This window comes from Pocillopora verrucosa, chromosome 11, assembly GCF_036669915.1.
Source record: "Pocillopora verrucosa isolate sample1 chromosome 11, ASM3666991v2, whole genome shotgun sequence".
Classification (NCBI taxonomy): Eukaryota; Metazoa; Cnidaria; class Anthozoa; order Scleractinia; family Pocilloporidae; genus Pocillopora; species Pocillopora verrucosa.
In genome coordinates this window covers 901293-925070 of record NC_089322.1, presented here as the reverse complement: position 1 = coordinate 925070, position 23778 = coordinate 901293, and the positions used below count along the sequence as shown (strand labels likewise).

Here is a 23778-nt window from a genome sequence, read left to right as displayed (position 1 = left end):
CATTCGTCCGTTCGTGCATTCGTTCCGTTCGATGTTTATTTTCATCAGTTCTGACGTCCGTTTGTGTGTTGTGTTTTGGTTGAGTTTTTCGTTCATTGTTCGTTCCTTCGTCCTGTTCTGCATTGTGTTTTCGTTAGTTCGTTCTCCGTCCATTTGTCCGCCTGTTCGTCCATCCGTTTGTTTGTTTTTCGTCCGTGCGTGCGTTCGTTCTTTTGTGCCTTCACTCGTCCATCCACTCGTCCGTCCGCCCGTCCGTCAGCTCGTTCGTCCGCTCGCCGTCTAACTGTCCGTCGGCTCGTCCATCTGCTCGTCTGTCTGCTCGTCCGTTCGCTCGTCGGTCAGCTCCTCCGTCCGCTCGTCCAATCGTTTGTGCTCGTTCTTCCGTCCGTTCAATAAGATACTTGTGAAACTGGCCAAGTTGGATAATTTGATCCCCCAAAAGTAAAAGACGTTAAGATCATAAAACACAATGACACTCTCCCATCAAATGTAATTCTTTAATTCAAAATACATGTGGCAAGATGCAATTTGCGTTTTGTGGTTTGTTTTGTGATGAGCAAGGTACCAAACCGTCGTCTGTGTCTTTTTGCAAGGCAGATAAAAACAAAACGTAAACAGATTAAGGTAAATGCCATATTTAATGGAAGATGAAGGAAACTGGAAAACACTGCACAAGTTCTTGAGATGGTTTGGTTGTTATTCCTTAGAATCTGTTCCAGTTTGTGATCATATCCTCAGGAGAAAAGTAAGTTATTTCATCTCTCTTTCGGCTTAGTTCTGAGCTGCACTTTCCCTTATCATCTAGGAATGGAAGATTAAGAAAAACACGCGGGTTACGTAATGTGCGACGTAAAACCAGAACCGTTACTATCACAACGGCCAATCCAGAAAAAAGGAAAATATCACAAGCCAATGAGACTTCCAATTAAAGCAAAGCAAACTGATTGAAGTGCGGGAAAACAAGTGAGGCCAAGCATGATTGGTGAAGTTTCCCCATTTGATTGGTTTAAGTGATAACAAGAGTCTCTTTACCAATTAGAGTGCAAAGTAGAGCAAAAAAAAAAATCGCGGATTACTTTCGTCAGTCAATTGAGAATTGCCATTTGACTAATAGGTACAATTTTTGTATGCTCACCTAATCTCGCGAAAACTGCCACTTCACATATCGCCAAGTATCCTTTGCCTACCATACTGACGGAGACGTATTGACCTGGGATCGGCACCTTGCACTCTGCTGTCCAGACCTCCCCCTCCGCCAGCTGTCGGACTTGGTCCCCGCACATTGGATTCTGTTTGTGATCTTTTAGGATTCCGACGCGAACTTCAAAATTTGACAATGGACTCGAGAAATTGCCTGAAAAAAAGGTAATTTATGAACGGAGAGAGGTATTGGCTGTCCAACAAGTACAGGAAGACATATTTGATATTGAGATCTTAAGGTGGAAGTCTTCAAGAACAGGAGATTGCAAGCAGCATGTCGCAATTTGCGCTCTGGTATGTAGCATATGCTCGCATTTTGTCACTAGAGATTTTCGGGTAGCTCCTGGTTGAAAGGCTTTCTTGGACTTTTTTGCTGGTTTCGTTCTCATGGCAAATCATAGAGAATGTGTTGGTCAATCAAGGCTGTTACAGCGCAAGTTCTTCATCAGACATTGATTTACAAGCGACTGAGAAGGTTCAAAAGTGAGCTTGCTACTTCGCCTGAAGATAGAGCAGGGTGATAACCAACAAAACCCTTAAATGCACATCAAAGCTTCATTTAGCAAGATGTTTAAATTTGATCTAATAACGCCTACCAGATGAGCTGACTACATTCACATCTGTGACAATGTGCTCGCTCTGCAGATCCACTTTCCACCATGGGTCAACTTCAATGGCCGTAATCGAGCAGGAGCCCGCAGAAGGTTCTGTAGCCATGTTACCATCCACAGCCAGTTCTGGGCCCACCCCAGGAATGTTTACTTTCTTGCCTTTGGACTCACTTTGTAACTCATCAACGGACATCAAACTGGATTGCAGGGCGGGCTTTCCAAGAGCGATGTCTAAATTGGTAAACATTCATCGGCGTCAAATTTAATGGCAATGAATATAGTTTTTCAATCATTTTCCCACTTCCCTTTCTTTTTCCTGTTTCTTTAACATTAATTCTTAAGCCATGATAGTAAAACAACTCACCAGGAACATGTTTGTCGCAAACCGAGAGGGCCCTAGGATCATCATATATCATCCAGGCCTGCTCATCCTTCACGGTTTTGTCGTCACACTTGAGCAACTTGGCTTCTACTACACCTGATCCTGTTTTTCCCGCTAAGAAATGGTAAAAAATAATTGGAACATAAATATGAATTAGATTGTTTTGTTATGCTATTTCCAAGAAGTCTCATAAGGAGCTCAGACACGCGTAAGCTTCCTACCACAGGCAATAGACCAAAAGCGTTTGGTTCGTGCAGTGCAAACTCTCTCTTGTATTTTTCTCGATTGAAGGAGCGATATCTTGCTTTTTAGACCATAGAGTTAGTGAAGTTTTAGCGTGCTCCCAGTATATCGATTATTTTACATAACTGAATGAGTTATTACCAGATCCCGTCACGCACAATCCAGAATCCTTCACAGGTGTAATCTTAGTGCCGTTACAAGTGAACTTCTGCTCCTCAGAGGTGACGTCACAAGCTTGCTGTAACACAAGAGCTTGACCTTGATCTGAACCCATAGCTGCACACAGACCAGACTTGACATTCTGATGAATGCAAAAGTGAAATCAGCGAGATGAAAGCAGTGTCAGGAAAGAACTTCAAAACATTTCACGTTGAAATCTCACTTAAGGTTAAGTTTTTGGCGTTTTTTTTCCTCAGTCAAAAAGAAACAAAAGGAAGTGACCCATAGATGCAGAGCAACCCTCTCCCGAACTTCGGCATAGCTTAAGATCAGTTAGAAGAAAAAATTAAACCACTCTTAGTTCGTATCCCATTTGCAGACCTTCCATTGGTTACTTTGTAGCAAGACCTACCATCAATCCTCCTGTGAGTGTAAATACCCACTGGGACACATCCCCATCACAGGAGCCCAAAGTCACAGGAGAACCAACTTTTGCGCTAGCAGGAGAAGACAAGCAATCCTTCGTGCCATTCATCTGGATTCGGAATTCACCTACATTGGATAAGTTTTAAGTGTTTTTAAGAAGAGGCCAGAACAACTTAATTATCTTTCTGTCAATCAGAACCAAAGACCAGAATTTCTCAACCAGCGAACTTATTTCAATCATTCGGACGGCCAGTTAAACGTCTATCAGTTGAATATCTAATAAAACATCCGTCAGGTAGTCGGTCAGTCAGGAAATCAGTCAGTAAGTCTGTCAGTCAAGAAATCAGTCAGTCCGTCAGTCCGTAAGTCATGCAGTGATTCAGTCAGTCTATCAGTCGGCCATTAAATCAGCCGGTCTCCTTGTCTGTCTTTCTATTAGCCAGCAATAGATCCTTCGTTTTTGAAATTTCTACGAATGTATTTTTCTTGCACACACACCTGAAAATTCGAAATCAGATTCTTCTGCTGGCTTATCATAAACATCCTTGGAAGGTCGAGGACTAAACAGCTTCTTAAAGAACTCCAGAGCTGTGTCTGCCAGTTTATGAACATTCTTTAGGGGATCAGCCAGATTAAATTCTAGTTTAAACTGCCCCCTAGAGCCAAAAATGCTAACATCAGCCCCAAGAGACACGGTAGAATCAAGAGGAGTGGATGTTAGGTGAGTCTCGAATGATAACGAGTGAACAACAAGCATATTCTTAGCCGCTTTTACGACAGCTTGCTCGGCCCAGTACGCTTTTTGTTCCAGCACGTGAAGACCGTAAACGGCAAGGTCGAGCGCCTGGCACATTCCTTTGGTAATGTGGCCGACAATATTACAGGAACCTGGAAAAAAATTGTATGTAGTTATGTCATTAAATAGTCTGCTAGACTTTATGGCTCTCAGAGAGGTGAGCAAGCAGCAGTTCAAAGAATTAAAACTATAGTCTGCAGTTAGTTTAAACTGACTGATATACCTCTCAGCAACCTCCGAGACTGAGCTTTATCCGTTCAGATTTATGGCCCATGCGCCAGCGGAAGCGCGTTGACCATAAATCCGCGCAGAAATTTCAGGTTCCGTAACTTTAAGATATTTATTATATTTTCGGGTTCAAATAGGGAGAGAAGATTTCAATTTAAAGAAATTTTTTTAATTTAGCCGGGGCCGTACGGTAAAATACAGCCGGCTTAATTGACCAATCAACGTGCACTTGCTAACTAAGAGACGTAGCAAGGATATTATACATTATTATACAAGGTACAAAGATGTATGGTTTCCTTTAGGGCTCAATATTACCTTCGACGTTTGGGAAAAGCAGTCTCACCAACGATTTTAAGCGAAGCTTCACCGTTAATCTTCAAAACTTATCTAAATGGCTTGGCATTGATTATAGGTCTGTCTTTCAAATTTTGATGTTTCTCGCATCATTAGCTGACACTGAAGATTATCTCCTTCTTACCTTTACACAAATCTTTTGCCATCGTACAAGCCTTCTTAGCTAACTTCTCGCACATCATTTTACCCACAAACCTCTTGCGCCTAGTTGACCGATAATGAGTGGAGTTCCCATAGCGACTGGCATGGCAACGCGTCTCTGAATGGGCGTGGTTTGAATACTCGGCTGTGTGGTCACTACTCTGTTTCAACTTAGCTGCGCAGTTCATTCCATCTGTCAGCAGATCCATGTAGCGTTTTGTTTTCTCTTTTTTGAAAGTAGATTCGAATTTCTTCCCAATGCTTTTGATTTTTCGACCTGAAAGATGATTGATTCAGACGGTAGTCGAATGTCATAATAATTATGACGATAACGTCAACGATGTTGATTTTATAAACGTTAATAAGGACATTTTCTTTCACTCGAGACATTGGGTGCATTTATATTTCCTTAACTCAAATATTTTCCTTCCCACTGGGCAGTTATGATAAATATGTGTGACGCTTTATGTATGGACTGTAGCCATCAGGGCAGTATAGGTAGAGCCAGCTCAATTCCAGGCCTTTAGAAAGTAAAACGAAGCGCGGTAGTGAAAGGTGCGAAAGTATCGGAGGAAGGACAACACAAAGGAGGCCTGGGCCGGGTTGCTTCATGCTTCTTTTTGTTTTTGTTTTTTTTGTTTTTGTTTGTTTGTTTTTTTTGCCCTGCCTTCACTATCGCGCCGTTTATTACTTCCCTCGATTTTACTAACTGAATTTCTGGAACAGGCCAGTGTAATTAAGGCCAAGAGGAAGTAAATTTTGAAATTGATCGGATAAACTCCTTACCGAACTTGTCTATTTTTTCTCCCACATAGTGCTTAAACTTGTCCATAGCGTGCTTGCATTCCTCAGTAATTTCATCGCATGCCAGTTTTTCACAGATGTTGCAGAAACTACCTGCTTTTCTCTCGCAGGCAAGTTTGGCTTCTTTCACTGTCACTTGAGCTTTCTCCAAAGCTTTTCTTGCCGCCTGCAGAGCAGCTACCAAAACCTCAGAAGTCTTTTTCGAAAGCTGGTCAAAACCGGTTTCTATGGTAAACTTGGCGGTAAAACCGGTATTAGCAAACGGGTTTCCGTAGCCTGCCGCGATAGCGACTCTCGCCTTGAACACGTTAAACAGGCTTACAGCCACTTCTGACTCAATGCGTTCCGTTGTGAATTTGAACATAATCTCTAATTCGTTCCCAAAGATAACCACGGCTCCTTGAATGTAAATCTGTTGGAAAGTAACTGTATTTAGTGGGTAGTGCTTGTCAAACAGATCGTTAAGATCAAATGCCAAGGAGGCATAGGGACAGTAGAAATATATAAGATTTAAATAGATTTAAACAGTTCATTAAGAGAAAAATGAATAAAGGGTGTACGTTTCTAAAGAAACTGTGGTGCTGCGTCGGTGTTAATAACTGAGTTGAAAACGTGAATTGGCTTCCGTAAAGAGTCCAAAGGCCGACGTTTCGAGCGTTTCAGAGCGACGAAGGGCTAACGCTCGGAGCGTCAGCCTTTAAACTCTTTACGGTGGCCGATTTACGTTTTCAACTCAGTTGTTAACTCTAAATTTACTCAATAAGTAACAGTTACGCAGCATCAGCATAAATGCACACAGTGCGGACCTACAAATGTTTTCATGTAACTTATTATCTTTAAAGTTTGCTATTCCAACATTATATCCTGTACAAAGAGTGACATTCAACTGAGTGTCGATGGCAATTTGGAAGTATAATGGTTTTTCTCCACTTTTCTTTAATGTTTAGCAAAAAACCTTGTACCATAGAAGCAAAACGAAGTCCATTTGCAGGTTGATCGTCTTTTCTTCCCGCCAGTTAGGGTCGTTTGTTTGTTTGGGTTCCCATCGGCTTCTTGTGAGAGCTAATTTTGTTCTAATTGGCTGTTGAAAACTGCTCTGTGACAGTTGAAATCTCACCTCAGCTTGAAGTGGCTTCCGCTTAGCGTGAACATAAAACTTTGGTCCTTTTTTTTTGTCTGCTATGGAGCGCACTAGTTGCACGTTACCCAGTAACTTAACAGGGTCTAACTCCAGGTCAAACTTGATTTGCTGCAAGAAGACAAGAGATGGGACATCAATGTGATCTGATTATCCATTCCCCCTTTTTGCTTCTTACATTCATCTATTCAATATTTATTTGCGATATTAGACAGTCTGGTTAAGTTAAACTTTAAATCTAACGACCTTTATAGACAATAAGAATGCTAGACCACAACGCCGAGAGCTATGATCCCTACTTTTTGCGAAAAGTGTGTGGGTACTTTAATATCCCTTGCCAACAAGCACAGAGAAGATGCAGGAAACGGGGTCTTAGATTTATCTTTCTTATCCGAGATGAATCGAATGTCTAACAATTTGCAGATGTTACAGCAAAGGAAGCATGATCTCCTTCATCATTTTAGGCCCCTGAGTGTTGCTTCCGTCTAAAATACTGTGCAGCCTGTGGTGTTATATCAGTGTAACAACTCCTAACTGATAGGGCTGCTTACTCTTATTACCTGTTGGGTGGGTAAGGTATTGAAATGGTGAAGAAAATTGGGTAATAATCCTTTCTAGAAGCCTAAGGGTTGCAATCTACTTGTGCATGTAAACTTTTCTTTCCTTCACACTTTCATTATTGGAGTAGTCTCCTTCGCAACATTTGTTTGGTCTCGCCACACAACTGACGCGCTCTTTCTTCCCCACCGCGTTGGTTGGGAAAAGAGTGCACATTACGAGACCAAAAAACAACTGCGAAGGAGACTAGTACTGGAGATGAGTTTCATTATCCTTCATTAAAAGTAAGTTACCTCGTTACTGAGTAATATTTCGACAGAAGGTGCGAATCCCAAAATATTGATGGTGCCTTTGATGAAAACACCTTTCTTTATCTCTTTTGTTGCTCCAGCGTAGGGAACTTTCTGATCTTTCCATGCTGCAGAAATCTTACAGATAAACGTATAAAAGATGTGTTTAAACACACGAGATCCATTGGTTTTACGTTAAAGCTAAAAACAATTTGCTTAAATTTTGTTATTTTCAGAAATCATAAACGGTTCCGCAGCATAAATGGGGGATATATCATAAATTGAAAACATCAAGCGAAAATTAGGTAAAACAGGCGAACAGACATAGATACGTGCAACACATGAATAAACAAGTATAAATAAATGGGAAAACCAGCCAATACAAAACAGACAAAATTTACTCGCCAGTTTGGTCTAATTATTCTCAGGATTAGACGTAAAGGTGAGGATTCGTTGTGGATATCTCACTTAAATATGATTTATAACCAGCGTCTAATTTCTCCATATATTATCATCCCTAAATCAAACTTTAAGGTCATGAGAATAAAGGAAATGATCATCAACAAAAGAAACTCTTGATTGCTAAACAAACTCTCCTTGTCAGCACCTTAGGTAATGTATAGCGAACAGCATAGAGAATACGTATACTGATGCTATGTTGTAAAAAGATAATTCTGATTCGTGAGGTTTTATACATTTCATTTCAAAGAAAGATGTTTTTTCGTCTTTTCATGAGCGTGGGACAAACAGGAGGTTCGATTTCTCATGGGGACTCAGGAATTTTTCTTTGTCCCACGCTCTCGACAAAACTTTCTTTATTTCTTTACCGAGCTCAAAACTTACCATCTCTCTTATTTCCATCTATACATTTCCTTTTAGTTGTAATTTCATACTTACTATTAAACCTTTAGGAAAACCGCTCTCCAAAACAGGTGGAGGTAGCTGCAGTTTAGATCCTAGCATTCTTAATATTTTCCCGATAGTAACAGGAGATAATTCTCCGTATATATACTGGCCAGCAGGGTTTGCGCTTATTCCTACTAGGGCCTCCCCGGAGAAACAAGGACCATCCACTTTGAAATCGTCCTTCCCTTGGCAGTCGTGCCCAATCTCTAGGCGGCCGTTGAAGGTAAATTCAGTTGGAATTCCGGTGGCAAGTGAAATTGTTAGGCTAAAGAAAATAAATGAGGAACGCTGTTAATTAACTGATGCTTAAAAACAAAAAGGGGATAGCTTTTGGTGTTAAATGAGTTAGATTCTCTAATAGCACCTTTTATTAATCTTTTACGGGTCATATTCATGTGCTTCACAGTGGAAACAAAGTCAGAAACAAAATTAAAACGAAAAAAAAGATGTGTTTCTGTTAAATCACGATCGTGGAAAAAAGAAAAAAGTCCCCACGAGGAAACGATTATCAGACCCTTAGATTCCGCCATCCTAAGCTCTACCACTATAGAGCTTAGGATGTTCTAGGCGTTCGGTAAGTAAAACAGAGCTAAACAGTTAACAGCGTAGTAGTTGTGGAAGAGCGAGAACAAGAGAGGCTTCGGTCTGGTTGCCTACACGATTCGACCCAAAACTTTCCTGTTTTTTTCACTCCTTTTCTCATATAGCGCCGTTTATTATTGAGCCTCGTTTTATTAAATGAACATCTGGAGCAGGCCAATTACCACTGAGCCACAGTGACTCAACTACGCCTTAAATAATTTCATATGTGATAAGTGTCCTGCGCATAGCTGGGATCCCAATGTCGAGAGCCTAGGGTCGGTTGATACAATGAGAAAGATGGTGAATTGAAGGTTCGATAATGAAATGGCTGACGGCCTTTCTCCTTCATGTCACGAGAAAAGTAAAAATGTTAAGACAAGATTTCTCACCCAATCTGTATGTTTCCAATACTAAGGAAACTTAAACCAAATGCTTTTTTCCACATTCCGTTCATATACAGAGTTGTTCCTATCTCAGCTGCCCCGGTGACGAAAAGCTTCCCTCCAAGTTGAAGAGATGTGCTCGGCATTTCTTCTTCTTTATCGCTCACTTCGCCTTCCACGGGTACGTCTAATTCGACAGCAAAGCCCACTTTAGGGGCGACAGGTGCAGTACCAAATTTAACCTAAGAATAAATTAAAAGAAACGGAAGATCTTTATTACGGCCAAGGCACCTATCTTCGAAAGAACGCTCACTTCAAGCAATTAAAGTATCCTTCCTATTGGACAACAAACTTAAGGTAAGTACGTAACTTTAAGCTAGTGCGCCTAGGTGAGCTTTACTCTTAAGGCCCGACTTAAAAATCTCCCTCCTCCCCCTGTAATATTAGAAAATGAGAGTAATATGGGCCAGTTATTTACATGGGTTTAATCCACACTGCGGCTTCACGCAAACGGTAGGCCCCGGGGATTTTTAATGAAAAGGGTGGATTTAATTCAATAAATGTCCTTGCTCTTTTATTTTTCCGCCCTCGTGACACTGATAACAAAAATAAATGCTGAGATAAAAGGTTCGGCTTAATTGAAAATGGTGGTTTAGAACGCAGTTTAATTGTTAAACATCGACTGAGCTCTGTTTAAATGACCGACCCATAGGGATTCACCTTGTTTACTTTTTCTGTCCCCGCAAATAAAAGTTCTTGTTAATCTGACATCGTCTCACCTCTATAAACAGTTCAACTTTGTTAAACTTCAGATCCCCCTTTATGGGTATACCATAAACTCCTGCGTTGACTTTGACACCTGCTTTGTTTACGCCACCATGAAATTTTAACCAGGAATCTTTGCCCATCAGTATCTTTCCAAACTTGCAATGCGAGTTATCCCCACAATTCGCTGCAAACTTTGTGACTGCAGCAAAAAACAGTCCATCCGGGACTTCCTTTTTCATCAAAGATTTTAAAGGCTCTTTTTGAAATTTTGTCTCTGGTGTCACTTTATAACCTTTCTGCGCGAACGAAATACCGAACTGAAAAGAAACCGCCAAAGATTAGTTTTGGAAAACAGACCTGGTTCTTATATGAATTCTACTGTAGCTTGTCAGGAGCCAATCAGAGGTCAGTTCAGTTTATCAAAATTTTGAAATGAGCCAATCAGGTGGGAATGTTTTAGCTTCGATACACAGATTGGCTGACGAAGGTCACATCACTTCTCAACCAGGCAAAAGCGAAACTAAAACCAATCATAACTTAGACACTTGCGCTTTACCGCTTTAAATTTTCTTCTTTCTTGTTCACACTTTCTGTGATTCAGTCCTGTTCTGATTGGTCACTAAATAATTTTGGTTTCAACCTAACAAGGTTTTTTCTTTAACGACGCTTTTAAGAACCTCCTTTGATTTAAGGATTAAACCAAAGAAGGTCAATTTGGACGGAAATCGTTTGCCTGATTCTCGCCAGCTAGGAAAAAATGAATGTGAATCGTGATGTATCGCACTGCTGCGAGCCAATCGGATTGCATAGTTCGCTAATGATCTCGAAATTAATTTAATTATTGAATATGTACTCACTGATGTTTTTTCTAACTTCTCAAACACGCCAAGCTTGGTGTTAAACATCTTCTGCACAAAATCTTCAATTGCAGCCTGCTCCGTCGTGAAAGCCACAGCGAAAATATCCTTGCGTATGATCTCAAAATTGAACCATCCACCGATCCCATTGGGGGCCACCTTACCACTGACTCGCACAATAACCTCTTTCATGCTCGCGCTGATTTGTAAAGACAAGTCAGATATTGTCACTAGGCCTAAATTTACGCGCTTCAATATTTCAAGTATTTTCTGGTCAATGTTCAAGTTCAAGGACCTTTTAGGTGTGTCTTGCAAGCCTTTCAAGTTGGGGGTTGCCCCCATGTTCAGCGGAGGAGAAATGGCATATAACGGGTTAACAGTCATCGCGTTTGGATAAGTAACTGGCATTTCCTCTCTTAGTTCATTTATTGGTTCATAGGAAAATGATGGCACCGCGCTTCGATGTGTAAATTTATTATGGCGCGTCTGTTTTTCTCCAATTCTTGACTTTTTCTTCTTCGAAAATGTCCTTCTTCGTTGAATGTTGTTTCTGTTGGGTTTTTGAGGACCGTTACTCATCTTCGCAGCTTTCTCTGCGTATTTTCCATCTTTGGAGACGTTTTCTAACGGTGCAAGTTGATCGGTAGGAGACTTTGAGTCGAGGTTCCTTACTCCGCGTCTCAAAACTTGTGTAAAGGAAAAATCATTTGCTACAGGTGTGTTTGGTGACAACGCAGCTTGAATTTCCTCTATAATGTAAATATAGAAGATAATCAATGCCTCACTGAGCTCTGCTGAAAACGAACCTACGAGCCTACGTTGAAAGCCGAAAGCTGCATTTATGAGATGAAGAAGATTTCGCTTCCGTTCGTTTACAAAACGAGATGGAGAAAACTGGCAGTCGAAATTCTGGGAAGACGAATATGACTACTAAATTTGAGATTTTCCAGTTCAGTGTGTCAATGGCCAGGCGCGAACCTGCTTTATTTTGGCGGGAGACAATGTCTTCGTTTTCCACTTTCAAAGCAGATCGAGTTTTGCGAAAATTGCGTGGTGGCAAAAATAAATTACAGAAGCGTTTTCAGTTGTAGAGTTTTTCAGTCAATAAATAACTCAGATACGTCCTCTGGCAATGATACCATCCAGAGCTCTGCGGTGGAGCTCTGTATGGTAATGATTTTTTCTAACATCTCGCTAAGAACCTTACCTCAAATATGGTAGGACAAGTGGTCTTTTTTAGATTCATAAACAACATGCGCCCAATATACTGCCTAGAACGGCAACGTTGAAAGGTTCCTTTGCGGGTAGTGGAAAGTATGCGGCAATTTTGCGTTTTTTCTTGTTGTCATAGAGAAACGCTCAGTTGAACATTTATAAAGAGCATGGGGGAAAGAACACCACGGAAGTCTCCTAAGGATTCAAACGCTAGTCACTCGCAGTTTACAAGATAATTCGGTTTTATCAACTGAGTTGACAATGTAAATTGGTCACCGTAGAGTTTCTAGAGCTGACTTTTCGAGCTTTAGCCCTCTGTCATTCGCTCCGACAAAGGGCTTGCATTTGAAACGTCACCACCAGAAACTCTCTTCATTGTCCAATTTTCATTTCATTGTCCAATTTTCATTATTATTACACCCATTTTGATATCACTGGTGGTCCCTGTAATCTGATTGGCTCTAATTGATGCGATTTATTCACGAATCGCACCATTTTTGTGCTTTAAATGGCATCTTCTTTCCAGCCAATGAGGAGGCTACACTAAAAACAAAACATCCAATCAGATTTCAAGGCTTGTTTTAAGTAAACAATAATGAAAATGAAAGACAAAGAGTACCATGTAGCAAATTTTGCAACTTTTGTTTCCATGACTCTTACTTTTCCCCCCACAAAAATTAAATAATTTAATTTCAGACCGGCTCAGTACTGCGTCGAGAAAATATTTGAACCGCCTAAGTCCTATATTTGGGCGACTTCAAAATGGATACAATAAAGTGGTAAGTGAACCTCGTGGCGTGCAATTTTGGTCTGAAATCATACTTGTGATTTCAAATCATGCATATGATTTCAGCCCAAATTGCACTCCACTCAGTTCAGTTACCATTATTTAACTCGGTTGATTAAATCAAATTATCATGTTATCCCCCGATCAACTCAGTATCACAGTTTCTTCAGAAGCATTCTCAGGTTAGATGAAATATGAAGCGTTCGCGTTGTGATTAAGTCATACTAGAGATCATTTTGTTAAGTTACAGTTTTGCAAATTTGAAATCATGCTTTACCCGACGTAGCAGTTTGCCCGCTGGTTCCTTCAATAGTGACTTCATTTTCACCCACTAAGCTGGCATAAACAGCAAATTTAGCTTTCCCAATGTCATCAAAACCATGGGCCACAATTTCTTCTTTTCCGGGAGACACTCGGAAAAGAAACATTACGTTTTCAAGAGAAACTGTATCAGTTGGAGCATAAACTGACGCAGAATCCAACAGAAATTCAACTGCAAAGATAAAAAAGAAAATACAGCTATGATAAGGGTGCTTCTCTATTGATTGTTGTAAGACCAAAACAATAATATCCATAACTGCCAAATGTTATCAGAAGAAGAGAACATACATCAAAAAGACGCGAATAAGTACGCAGATCACGAGTGAACTGCCTAAATAGCGACAAAACTGAACGCTAGTGGCCTGGGACCCGTTTTTGAAGGTCCAGGTAACTTATCAGTTTTGTAAATCTTTTCTGTTTCACCTAAGATAGGGATTTCAAAACATGGTGATAATTATATAATAAAACTATCAGTTAAAGGAGCAAAATGGTCTGTTTAGGGCGCAAGAACGTGCTTCTCTCTTCTTTAAAACTTGATCTTAAAATGTGGCTTCGAGGCCCTCAAGTTATTGGGACTTTCGAGAATTTGGCCCCAACTCCGGTACGATCATTGCGTGGGATGCTGCGATCATGCTTGAGAACCTTTCGATATGCTCAAAGTCCTTATCATGCTAGAGAAGAGATATGAACCTTAAAAGGTCAGGAAATTAGCAACATCACCTCCATATAAGGCTTTATCTGCTCTCAAATTAACTTTTATTCCTGTCACGTGTTCAGTGTCCGCAGGCATGGTGAAAAATGGCATTGGCTTGGCCGAGCGGAAACCGGGATAGAGTTTAGCCAGCTCTGCTATGGTCAGCAGTTTCATAGGCTCGAAACAAGTTTCATTTAATTCCTTTGTATTTTGCTTAACTGCAAAGTAACCGCCCTTCAGAAATGGAACAAGCTTGGGGAGATTTGAAAATGCAGCTGCTACTAAAGGGTTTTTTGCTGAGTCGCTGAGAAGTTCGGCGTTTTGAGAGTTGCACACTAATGCTATGAATGAGTTTGGTTCAACAGGTTTTGTAGCGTCGGTGTTTTGAGGAGTTTCTGAAAATAGAATCGAGACATGAATTACAACAAACAAATTACATAGGTGAGGTATCACAGATGCTAGATACTAGCATTTTTCACCTGGAGGGGGAGGGGGGGAGGGGGGCTCGAAAGATTTTGGGTGGATCACACACATGGCTTGTTATGGGATCAGGGGGGAATCAGTCTTCGCTAGCAGAGTAGAAAGGGGGACCATGGAAAATCGATTTTCATTGGGGAGGGGGTATGGGGGGGGGGATCCATCGGAAAATTAAAGAGGCCAAAATCCTCCAACCGCCCTAGGGGGGGAGGGGTTAGGGGGCTCGAAAGATTTTGGGTGGATCTCACAGGTGGTTTGTAGTGGGATCAGGGGGGGGAATCAGTCTTCGCTAGCAGAGTAGAAAGGGGGACCATGGAAAATTGATTGTCAATGGAAGGCTCATAAGAATATTAAAGAGGCCAAAATCCTCCGACCGCCCTAGGCAATGAATAATCAATTACCGGTCCCTAAACACAAATACTGTGTCACATCTAGTTTCTCCCAAGAGCACCACTCCTGAGTCTAACGTTCAGGTCAGAGGGTAAAAGGAAATGATTGCCAACTAAAAAAAGTCTTGTAATTTAGCAAATGTATAGAGAGCAGTATGGAGAATACACATATTGCTGTAAGCTTACGTTTACGTTAAGATGAGATGCTTGTAGGGATATTAACTTAACTATTGAATCAATTTGAACAAGCAGAATTAGGCGGTTGATCGTTTTCCGAGTGCAGAGGTTCTTATTTGTTCGTAGTTTTTGCGCAAAATCTGCTGAGAAAAACAGGACTGAACAAAACCATCTACGTCTTTGGGTTACCTAAAATGCATCAAGACACAAAGTTCTTCTGTTTAAAGGCAAAAATGAGCGTACCTTTGCAGTTCGCTTTTGGACATTCTTGGCTCTCGGAACCAGTCCCTGGACATACATCACCGCCATTCTGTGGTGCAGGGTTGTTACACTGGCGAGTGCGTAACTGCACTCCTTTGTTGCAGACCTCTTTCTCAGAGCATTCACCCCAAGGACCCCAGGGACCCCATGCTCCGTTCACTACATCTGTTGAGGGAAAATCATCAACCCAAATTTACCTTGAGGGAAGAATTTTGTTCCCCAAGGCAACACACCGGCATTAACACAACATTGCATATGAAGAGTATATTCCTTGCTTTAGTTGTGAAATAAGTTGCGAAGAACCACGATAACAGAGTAAAATAAAAGTCAAAAGAGCACGAAGAATCTTTAGAAAGAATTTTCCTATCAGCCGAAGTTTACGAAAGAAGGTCCTAACCGTTACAATAATTTAAGGCTTCATGAATAATTTACAACTGAGTGTCGAAAGCAGCGTGGGATTTCTGCGCCACATGACTGGTCTAGAAAATTCCTAGCTCCTTGTCAAACAATTATACATGAGATAAATTCCACATCCCACCCATGTACCCTTGTTTTACCGTGCGTTAGAAAGTTTGTTTATGGTATATAATTGTTGCTTTGTGATATTTATCCAAATTCCGATAGGCCGCTGTGGTTATTTTCGTTTTGATTTTACTGCAACAAATGAAAAAAAAACCTTTTTTTTTCCCCGTATATTATTATTGCCGTTATGTGTAGCTCCCATCGCGTGCCTGCATTTTGACGTCAACATCCGGGACATCGACCATATGTTTTGTGGAAAGGAACTAGTCTCTATGTTTGTACTGGCATAATTTGCTAACCAAAATTGTTGAGTTATGGTCACTCTAAACTCGAAACAGTCGGTAAGTTCTATTGTGTTTCGTGTGTATTATAATTTCTCTCGCTAAAGGTATAATTTCTGTTCGTAGAAAACCTGCTTTATTGCCCAATTGGATGTTTACTCGGCTTGACGAGTGGAACATTTGTAATATTATGATCAATATCAAAGTCGTATACTTACTGGTTGGACACTTTCTTATCTCGCATGCTTCCGTTTCCTGGCCGTTTCCAGGACACTCTCCTCCATACTGTGGGGCGGGGTTGTTGCATTCTCTTGTCCTAACTTTATTTCCAGTTCCACAAGTTGCACTACATACGGACCACTCTTCCCAGTCTCCCCATTTACCAGGAACTTTAAAAAATTACAATGATTATCGGATTGGATAAGATTTAATGCAATGTCGTGAAAATGATTATAGTAATTAACGCTTGTACACAAGCTATAATCAGAAAAAAAAGAGGCGCAGATGACACATCTTCATGCTAAAAACATGAGGTTTCCTGACACTTGGTGCGCAAAGAAGGTACACCCAGTAAACCACGACGGAGGCGGGAAAGAGAACCGGTATGATCCGAGACGGGATGCTTTGGCGAAACGTTTCAAGGGCCTGGTAACTGCCTTTTGACGAAGAAAACGACGGAATTTTGAAATCTCATTTCCGCTAACTGCACAAGGACTTGTAGCCTTATGAAACTATCACTTAAACCTGAAAAAAAGTTGTAAACGAATTACATGACATGTGCCCATGATGTACTTAACATATGTACCTGGACAAGGGGTCTCGCAATCAAAGGCAGTCTCAGTTGGTTCCCCAGGACATTCTTCCCCACCCCTCTGAGGGGAAGGATTGTTACAGCTTCTTTTTCGTGTTACTCGGCTTCCACCACATGATTTTGCACAGGGACTCCACTCTGACCAGTCGGACCAATGACCATCCAAAGGGCCAACTAAAGAAGGATTGAAATCATTGTTATTCATGATAGTCCTTTTGTTTTTGTGATTTTCTTTTTTGGTCTGCAAACCTAACACTCTCGCAAACAGCAGCGTCGAAAAAAAAAACTTCTGTGGCTAAATATCAATGATAGCTTTTTGTGAGCCTGAAGTTTCCTGTTACCTTCACAAGGTTGGTTACAATCTGTCTTGGTTTCTTGAGCGTCTTTTGCTTCACAGGGCTTCCCGCCATTCGAAGGGGCAGGGTTATCACATTTTCTTACTCGTGTTACTGTAGCACCTCCACAAGTCTTGCTACAGGCGGACCACTCTCCCCAGGCACCCCAACCGCCATCGACTGTAATCATGAATATGTCAGTACAGATAAACGAAATGACCGTTATAATAGGAATGGACATATGGAGTAATCATTTTTGAGATCAAAGAAAATAACAATGGAGTTTGATAAGTTATCTGACAGAGCATTAAGTATATATATATATATATATATATATATATATATACATATATATATATATATATATAAATACATAAAGTGGTGGACATTAAGCAAACAAACTGAAGCTTTAGCGGATCACTTCTTCACTTCTTGGTTAGAAAATTTTGTCTTCTTTGAGCCATCCGAGTGTTTCATTCTCCACAAGTTAAAGAAATTTTATTCCTAAAGGCTTACTTTTTTAGCACAATACAAATTTATTCGTGGATAGCAAAGCTAAAGTGGAAGAAAGTTGATTTAACTTCCGACATACTTGGACAGCTTCCTTCTTCAATTGAATCTCCAGGACAAGCTTTTCCTCCCCCAGTGGGGTGGGGGTTTGTACACGATCTTGTTCTAACTTTCTTGTTTCCTCCACATAAACCTGAACCACAACCACTCCACTGACTCCAGGGAGACCAGTTTCCATCCACTATAATAAAATTTATCCAAAATAATGAGAAAAAAAATCAGAGGTAAAATATGCAACATGATCTAGGGAAATCTAGATAACTTCCATACGAATAATATTCACGATGTTGGCTTTTTCCGCCTGGAATGAAAATGAAACACGTCACTTACCATGTTTCTCGGGAGTGAGATACTTTTGAAGATCGTTTTTGTCTTTCCCTATCCAACAGTTACAGTTGAAAATAAATGACGGTCCATCAGTCCTATCTTCCACAGTGACAATGACCTTAAATCAAAACCGAAGACTAAACAATGTTGGATAAAAAAATGACCACCTTCAAACTATTTTGCCAACAATCTTTGAATATGATATATAATTTTTAGCCAGTATTGTAATGTAAATGATCATGTAATTCAGCTTTATTAGGCTGCCATGTGATTTTTAATAAAGCTATCCATCTATCTATCTATCTATCTATCTGTGTTAATCCTCAACATCCTGCAGGAACCTTGTTGTCATTGGTGTTAATCTTATTGTTTCGTTGTTGTCCTTCTGATTAAGACAACGAAGCCTTTACTTTAGGTTTTGCATCACTTAAAAGGAAATTTCCTATGCCGTAGAAAACTTATCATGTCCAGGATTGAACGTAAATATTTTTTTGCGCACATTTTATTTAAAAGCTATTCACCGAGGTGTTGGTGGCTGGTGGTATATTTCTTTGGGCATTGCTAAGTACCGACACTGAAGTTAATTTGTTAATTAAGTTATAATAAATTAAATTTATAATAATTAAGTTATAATAAAACAGGGAGATATTAGAACTCAAAAATATGATTTTAACCTATTTGTTCCGGCAACGATGACAATATTTCCGGCTAAGTCTCTGCCATTGTTACAGAACTTACTTTCTCCAAGTACCAGTCCGTGGAGAAGATACCCTTCGTATCCTTTCTTATGCTGATTCTGACCGGTCTACCAACGTCGGCCGAGTAGACATTAAACTGTCTGGTACTGAAGAGAGAAATTTGTTTGAAAAAGTACAGATTTACAAAGCTATGGATCGAATTCAAGAGAGCAAGGACGTTTACAGTCGCTGTGCAACCGCTACTTAAATTATAAATTTGTTTTCACCCTAAGCGTTACCTTCCTCTGGAAAAATCCTCTCCAAGTAATTCTTCTCCATGAGCTCCTTTTTCCCCAATTAGTTTGAAAAACACACGAGATGGAGTTCCGGAAAATGATTCAGGTCCAGTCTTGACGTCCACGAAATACAACGTACCTGACAAGAAAGACAACATAAGTAAAGTCTGTACTTTAGCCAAGTGATATACCCATCCAGAGCTTATCCTGTTTTCATTAACATGAAGCAAGTAGGAGTATCACTACCCCTTCCCCTTCCTGGTTGGAATGCTAGTCTACAGAAAAAAATGGAGAAGCCTAAATTCACCTCAGAAAAGAACAGAGGAACAGCCCAACTCCCGCAAAACGGAACAATAGCACAGGGAGGGGAAGGTTGAGGAGGGTGGGTCAGTAGAGAGAGAGGAGTGGGAAAGGAAGGAGAGAAGGGGCTTCTTAGTGCACATGTCTTTAAAATCTTGCGATCGTTCTTACAAGTATACGGGCATTACTTACTGTCTGTTGGAAATTCACATTTTTCCATCAGGGCCTGGACCTCAGTGTGCATTAGGGCGGAAGTAAAGATTTGAAACTCGTCCATAGATCCATCCAAGAAACCTAGTGGATTTCCGCTGAACTTTGCAATTTCTACGGATGTACTCCAACCCACAAAGGATAGTTTCACAATATCTTTCGTCGTTGTTACAATCTTTTCACCATTTACAAACATCTTTACTTTTCCTAAGGCAGCATTGTAAACCGCAGTTATATGAGTCCACATTCCTAAGAAGTAAAATCGAAGCAAAGATTAAGAGTCAATCTGTGCTCGGGAAAAAGAATCATTACAATAATCAGAGACCTCCAACTGTTACCAAATTGGACCGGTCATATTGATCACCTGGGGGGAGGGGTCGGTGGACCTTTTTTGTGTCACACTGAAATTTTACTGATCCGCCCATACGGCTCTGTAATTATGTTATAATCTCCTCCTCTTTGGCAGTTCATCGGCAATCAATTCTCTATACTCCTCAATACTCTGTTGGCGACGACTAATTCAATTCCACTTTGTTGCCCCAAATCCCCCCCCCCCCTCACCCTCTCATATAATGAATAAAGACTTAAGACTAGTCTTTAAGTTCAAGTGATTTTATCATATGTGAGGTTCATTCTCTCATTACCCTCTGATAGGTTGTGGTTGAATGAACATATATATATATATATATATATATATATATATATATATTATGCATGCTCACTAGTTTATCTAGTTTGAGCACTCTGGCATGGCTTAGATGATACCACACGTGTGAGATCACTTGGGGTGGCTATATAGCCTTACCTCCATCCTAGCATCAGCACTGCACTGATGAGGCCCAGAAGGCCGAAACAGTACTGTCTGCAGTTAGTTATATATATATATATATATATTCTTGTTTTGTTTTTTTTTTTTTTTAGTTACTTAAATCTCAGCTACCCTTTTTCTTATCTCCAAACAAAATATTCTATGTTCTTGAGTAGGCTTGCGACCTTAAATAAACTTGAACATTCATTCTTTGTGTCGTTATCATTATAAGAGGTTTTCACGTCTTAACGAGATATTTTAGTTTTCCCCCGAGTAACAATCCCAATTTCTTTGCGTGATACTCAATTTGTGTTTATAAATCTACTTAAGAAAGATTTAACTTATACAGAGAAAATACCAGGCTTTATGGCCGTTGCAACACATATCTAACACAGGTGTTCACTGACGGGCATGCGCAAGGAGATAAAGGTTGCGTGTCAATTTACCGCGAAAATTTCCACAAGAAAACAGCTGTGTTGGAAAATAATTAAGCGAAATAAAATTAAAACTTTCATAGAGAGTATGTTAAAAGGAACAAAACTAGGGAAAGGGAAAGATGAGACTTTTCTGACACAAAGCTTAATCAAGTTTGGCCAATTCTGACCGCCTAAAAGTACGGCATATAGTAAATAACAATGTTCGCGCATACGCAGACGTTTGACCGCTGCGTTTACAAATCTAGCTAGGCTCACTGACCTGAAGGTATAGCAGGCTCAGACATGACATGAAACACAACCTTCCCATCAGGTTTCTTGTACAACCAGTTGACAACTGCATTTGGGGCCGCATTTGGTTTGATACTCAGATAATGGGTTCCCCTGTCTCCAGCACAACCATAAATTGTATTTTCACGCTGGTTATCTACAACACGCACCCACAAGGAAATTGACATCGCATCTTTCTTCTCTTCGTTAAGTTTGTTTCCATCCAACTCGATGTGTCCTTTCCCTCCTTCAAATCGGATACTCATTTTGCACTTAGGGCTGTCCATAGTCTGCGCGTATTGACCCACGAGTTTACCGTTGTTAGCTTTTGGAGAATCGTCAATAACGAGCTTGTCTTTGATTTGATCGAACGTGAAATGAACTACAAGTCCACCGGAAGTCGACCCTGAACATAGTTAATGTGACTGTTTATTACTGTAATTAGGACATGATTTTTTTTCCAGTATTGATACTAACAATTTTACGTGAAGCGAGAAAAGATCAAGTGAGGAGTAACCTCGGGAGACTCGCAAACCGCAAATATAAGGAAAAAAATCCTCACCAAAATTAGTATTTTCTTAGTTATTAGAGTAGGGAAATTTAGTGAAATCTTCTTTACATACTTTGTCTTGTTTTGAGAGCGGCTATCAGTTATTCTTTCAAATCCCGTTTATGATTAGCGAAAAATGTTTTTTTAAAAAATCAAAGCCACCATAATCTTAGTGTTACTAAAGTAATTAAGACATGGTCTCTTCATTCATTTGCAACTTTTAATGTTTTGATTCGCAGGAAATCCTGGTCTATTCGGAAGCCCTTCAGGATTCCTAAATCCTGACTGTATTTCGCGTATACATCCCGTATTTTTTAAATTAACTAGTAAGGGACTTTGGTGTATTTTCGAGGTGGTCAACAATTGTTTCATTGTACCTATTCGCAACATAAAACCTCTCCTCTTCCATCAATTTCTTCACTTTCAGTTTTGCCTGAGAACTGCCTGTTTTGCCTGACATATCGATCCAAGCTCCAGCGCACTAATATAATTAGGTACTGGGCCGATGCATCTAATTACCTATGTGTAATTATAAGGTGTTAAATTCCGTTTATCAGCCAATTTGTGCCAATTTAAAATAATCACACGCTTATGCACATTATGTAGGAACAAGGCAGCTTAGCTTATCGATAAAGTACAATGGCTACGAAATATTACCTTTTTTTTTAGAGCCAAAAAGTCCTCTTACAACGCTGTGTACACCAGAATTCACATCATTTGTGTCATTTCCGAGCAGATCGGCGGTCCTGTTTTGAATTTCTGCAACTTCAAGTAAATCGTGCAGTTTAATAATTGAGTTATTAACTTATTTTAATTACTAGCGATTAAATTCAAATTTGTAAACAAAAAGAGGAACACATCGATTGACAGACAGAGAGTCAGACAACAGATTAACAGACGGGCACACATAGTTAAACAAACAATCCAAACTAAAGTTAAAGACAGGGAAGCGAACAAGCAAAAGCGAACTAACAACACAAGCTTGCAAAATTATATGAATTCTTGGTCAATCAATTACAAATGTCTATGGCTGAGTAAATGTAGAGAGTAAAGATTGCTTTACCTTTGGAAATGTTCAAAACCTTGGGCAAAGAATTATGATCCTCAATGCTTGGCACGTGTTGCTGGTAATGCTGAGGGAATCTTGGTTGTGGTACGTTCCACTCTTGATGTATCCTGACTTCTGGATTGTTGAACATGTTCCCATAATACATCTGCTGTGGTGGGGGGCGTGGCTGTTCTGCTGGATCAAAAAGCTCATTCAAGTAGAAAGGCCTTGGACCTTGAGGGTCACCGTTATAGGGAGGTTGCGAATATACTAGAAAAAAAAGGAAATGTGAAAGTATAATTATGTCACGAGCAATTCGCAAACTAATTTTTTAGATCAATCAAACAAACAGCATAAACGTATCTTACCAGAAATACTTATAATTGTACGAACACTACTTACCATGGAGAGGTATAAGAATATAACATTAGTAATATTACTTACAATTTTAACATTCTTTATGGTTACAATGCCATTTGCCTTTCATTAGATAGATTTTTATTCCTGTTACGACCATTATTTTTACCAACTTACTTATTTATTACTTACACATTGCAATTTTTACGCAAATATTTTCTAGTTTCCAAACACTCTGCTGAGCAGTATCTGCGTATTCCCCCTTGGTTTAGTGAGGTACAGTAAGAGTCTCACCTCGCGACTAATTTGGCAAAAACATCCATTGGTGCTTCGGTCTAAAGCATACGAGAGATGGGAGGGGGGAACTGTTTCCTGAGTCTTCGCCTTATTGCACTACTCATAAGGTATCCTATCTCTGAACACTTACCACTACGCCATAGAATTGCGAACAGTAATGTCAACCATAATAGTCTCCGGTTCATCATCATCCTTTGTCTCAAGAGACGGTACGTGTACGTTAACCTTCTAGTTTCTAGAAAGGGAAAGGAAAAAAATATATTCATGAACTGTGGACACTCCTTTCCACAAATACCACGTTTAAAATCCAGAAATAGATATCATGAAGTTATGGTGAACTTTTGAGAGACAAAAAAAAAAATTAAATTTGCCTCGGAGCGTTGTAACATTTGGTGCAAATCGATTCAAACCCTTCCTGAACTCCTTCCCATTCTACCCTCTTCCACTCCATTACCCATGATCGGCACCGTTATATTAATAAATGTGCGAAATCTCCTCTTTCGCGCTATTGATTCCTGCCAATAAGAAAAGAAATCAC

The 23778-nt window shown here is 40.0% G+C and overlaps 1 protein-coding gene across 1 annotated transcript; it reads right to left on the bottom strand.

Moving 5' to 3' along the window:
• Positions 1–619: 619 nt before the first annotated feature.
• Positions 620–23698, bottom strand: LOC136284450 (uncharacterized). The gene is made up of 31 exons (XM_066174787.1): positions 23677–23698; positions 22602–22856; positions 22196–22303; positions 20981–21394; positions 19459–19725; positions 18970–19105; positions 18732–18837; positions 17997–18111; positions 17689–17847; positions 17103–17276; positions 16756–16935; positions 16169–16339; positions 15130–15312; positions 13870–14238; positions 13106–13321; positions 10827–11575; positions 9981–10286; positions 9208–9443; positions 8228–8501; positions 7334–7468; positions 6462–6593; positions 5327–5756; positions 4712–4817; positions 4524–4603; positions 3520–3909; positions 3008–3147; positions 2578–2737; positions 2176–2307; positions 1797–2042; positions 1136–1354; positions 620–801 (listed from the first exon to the last, which is right to left on the bottom strand). Exons 1-31 carry the CDS (start codon positions 23696–23698, stop codon positions 704–706), a joined length of 6708 nt encoding a protein of 2235 aa, XP_066030884.1. The 3' UTR covers positions 620–703.
• Between the last annotated feature and the right edge of the window lie 80 nt (positions 23699–23778).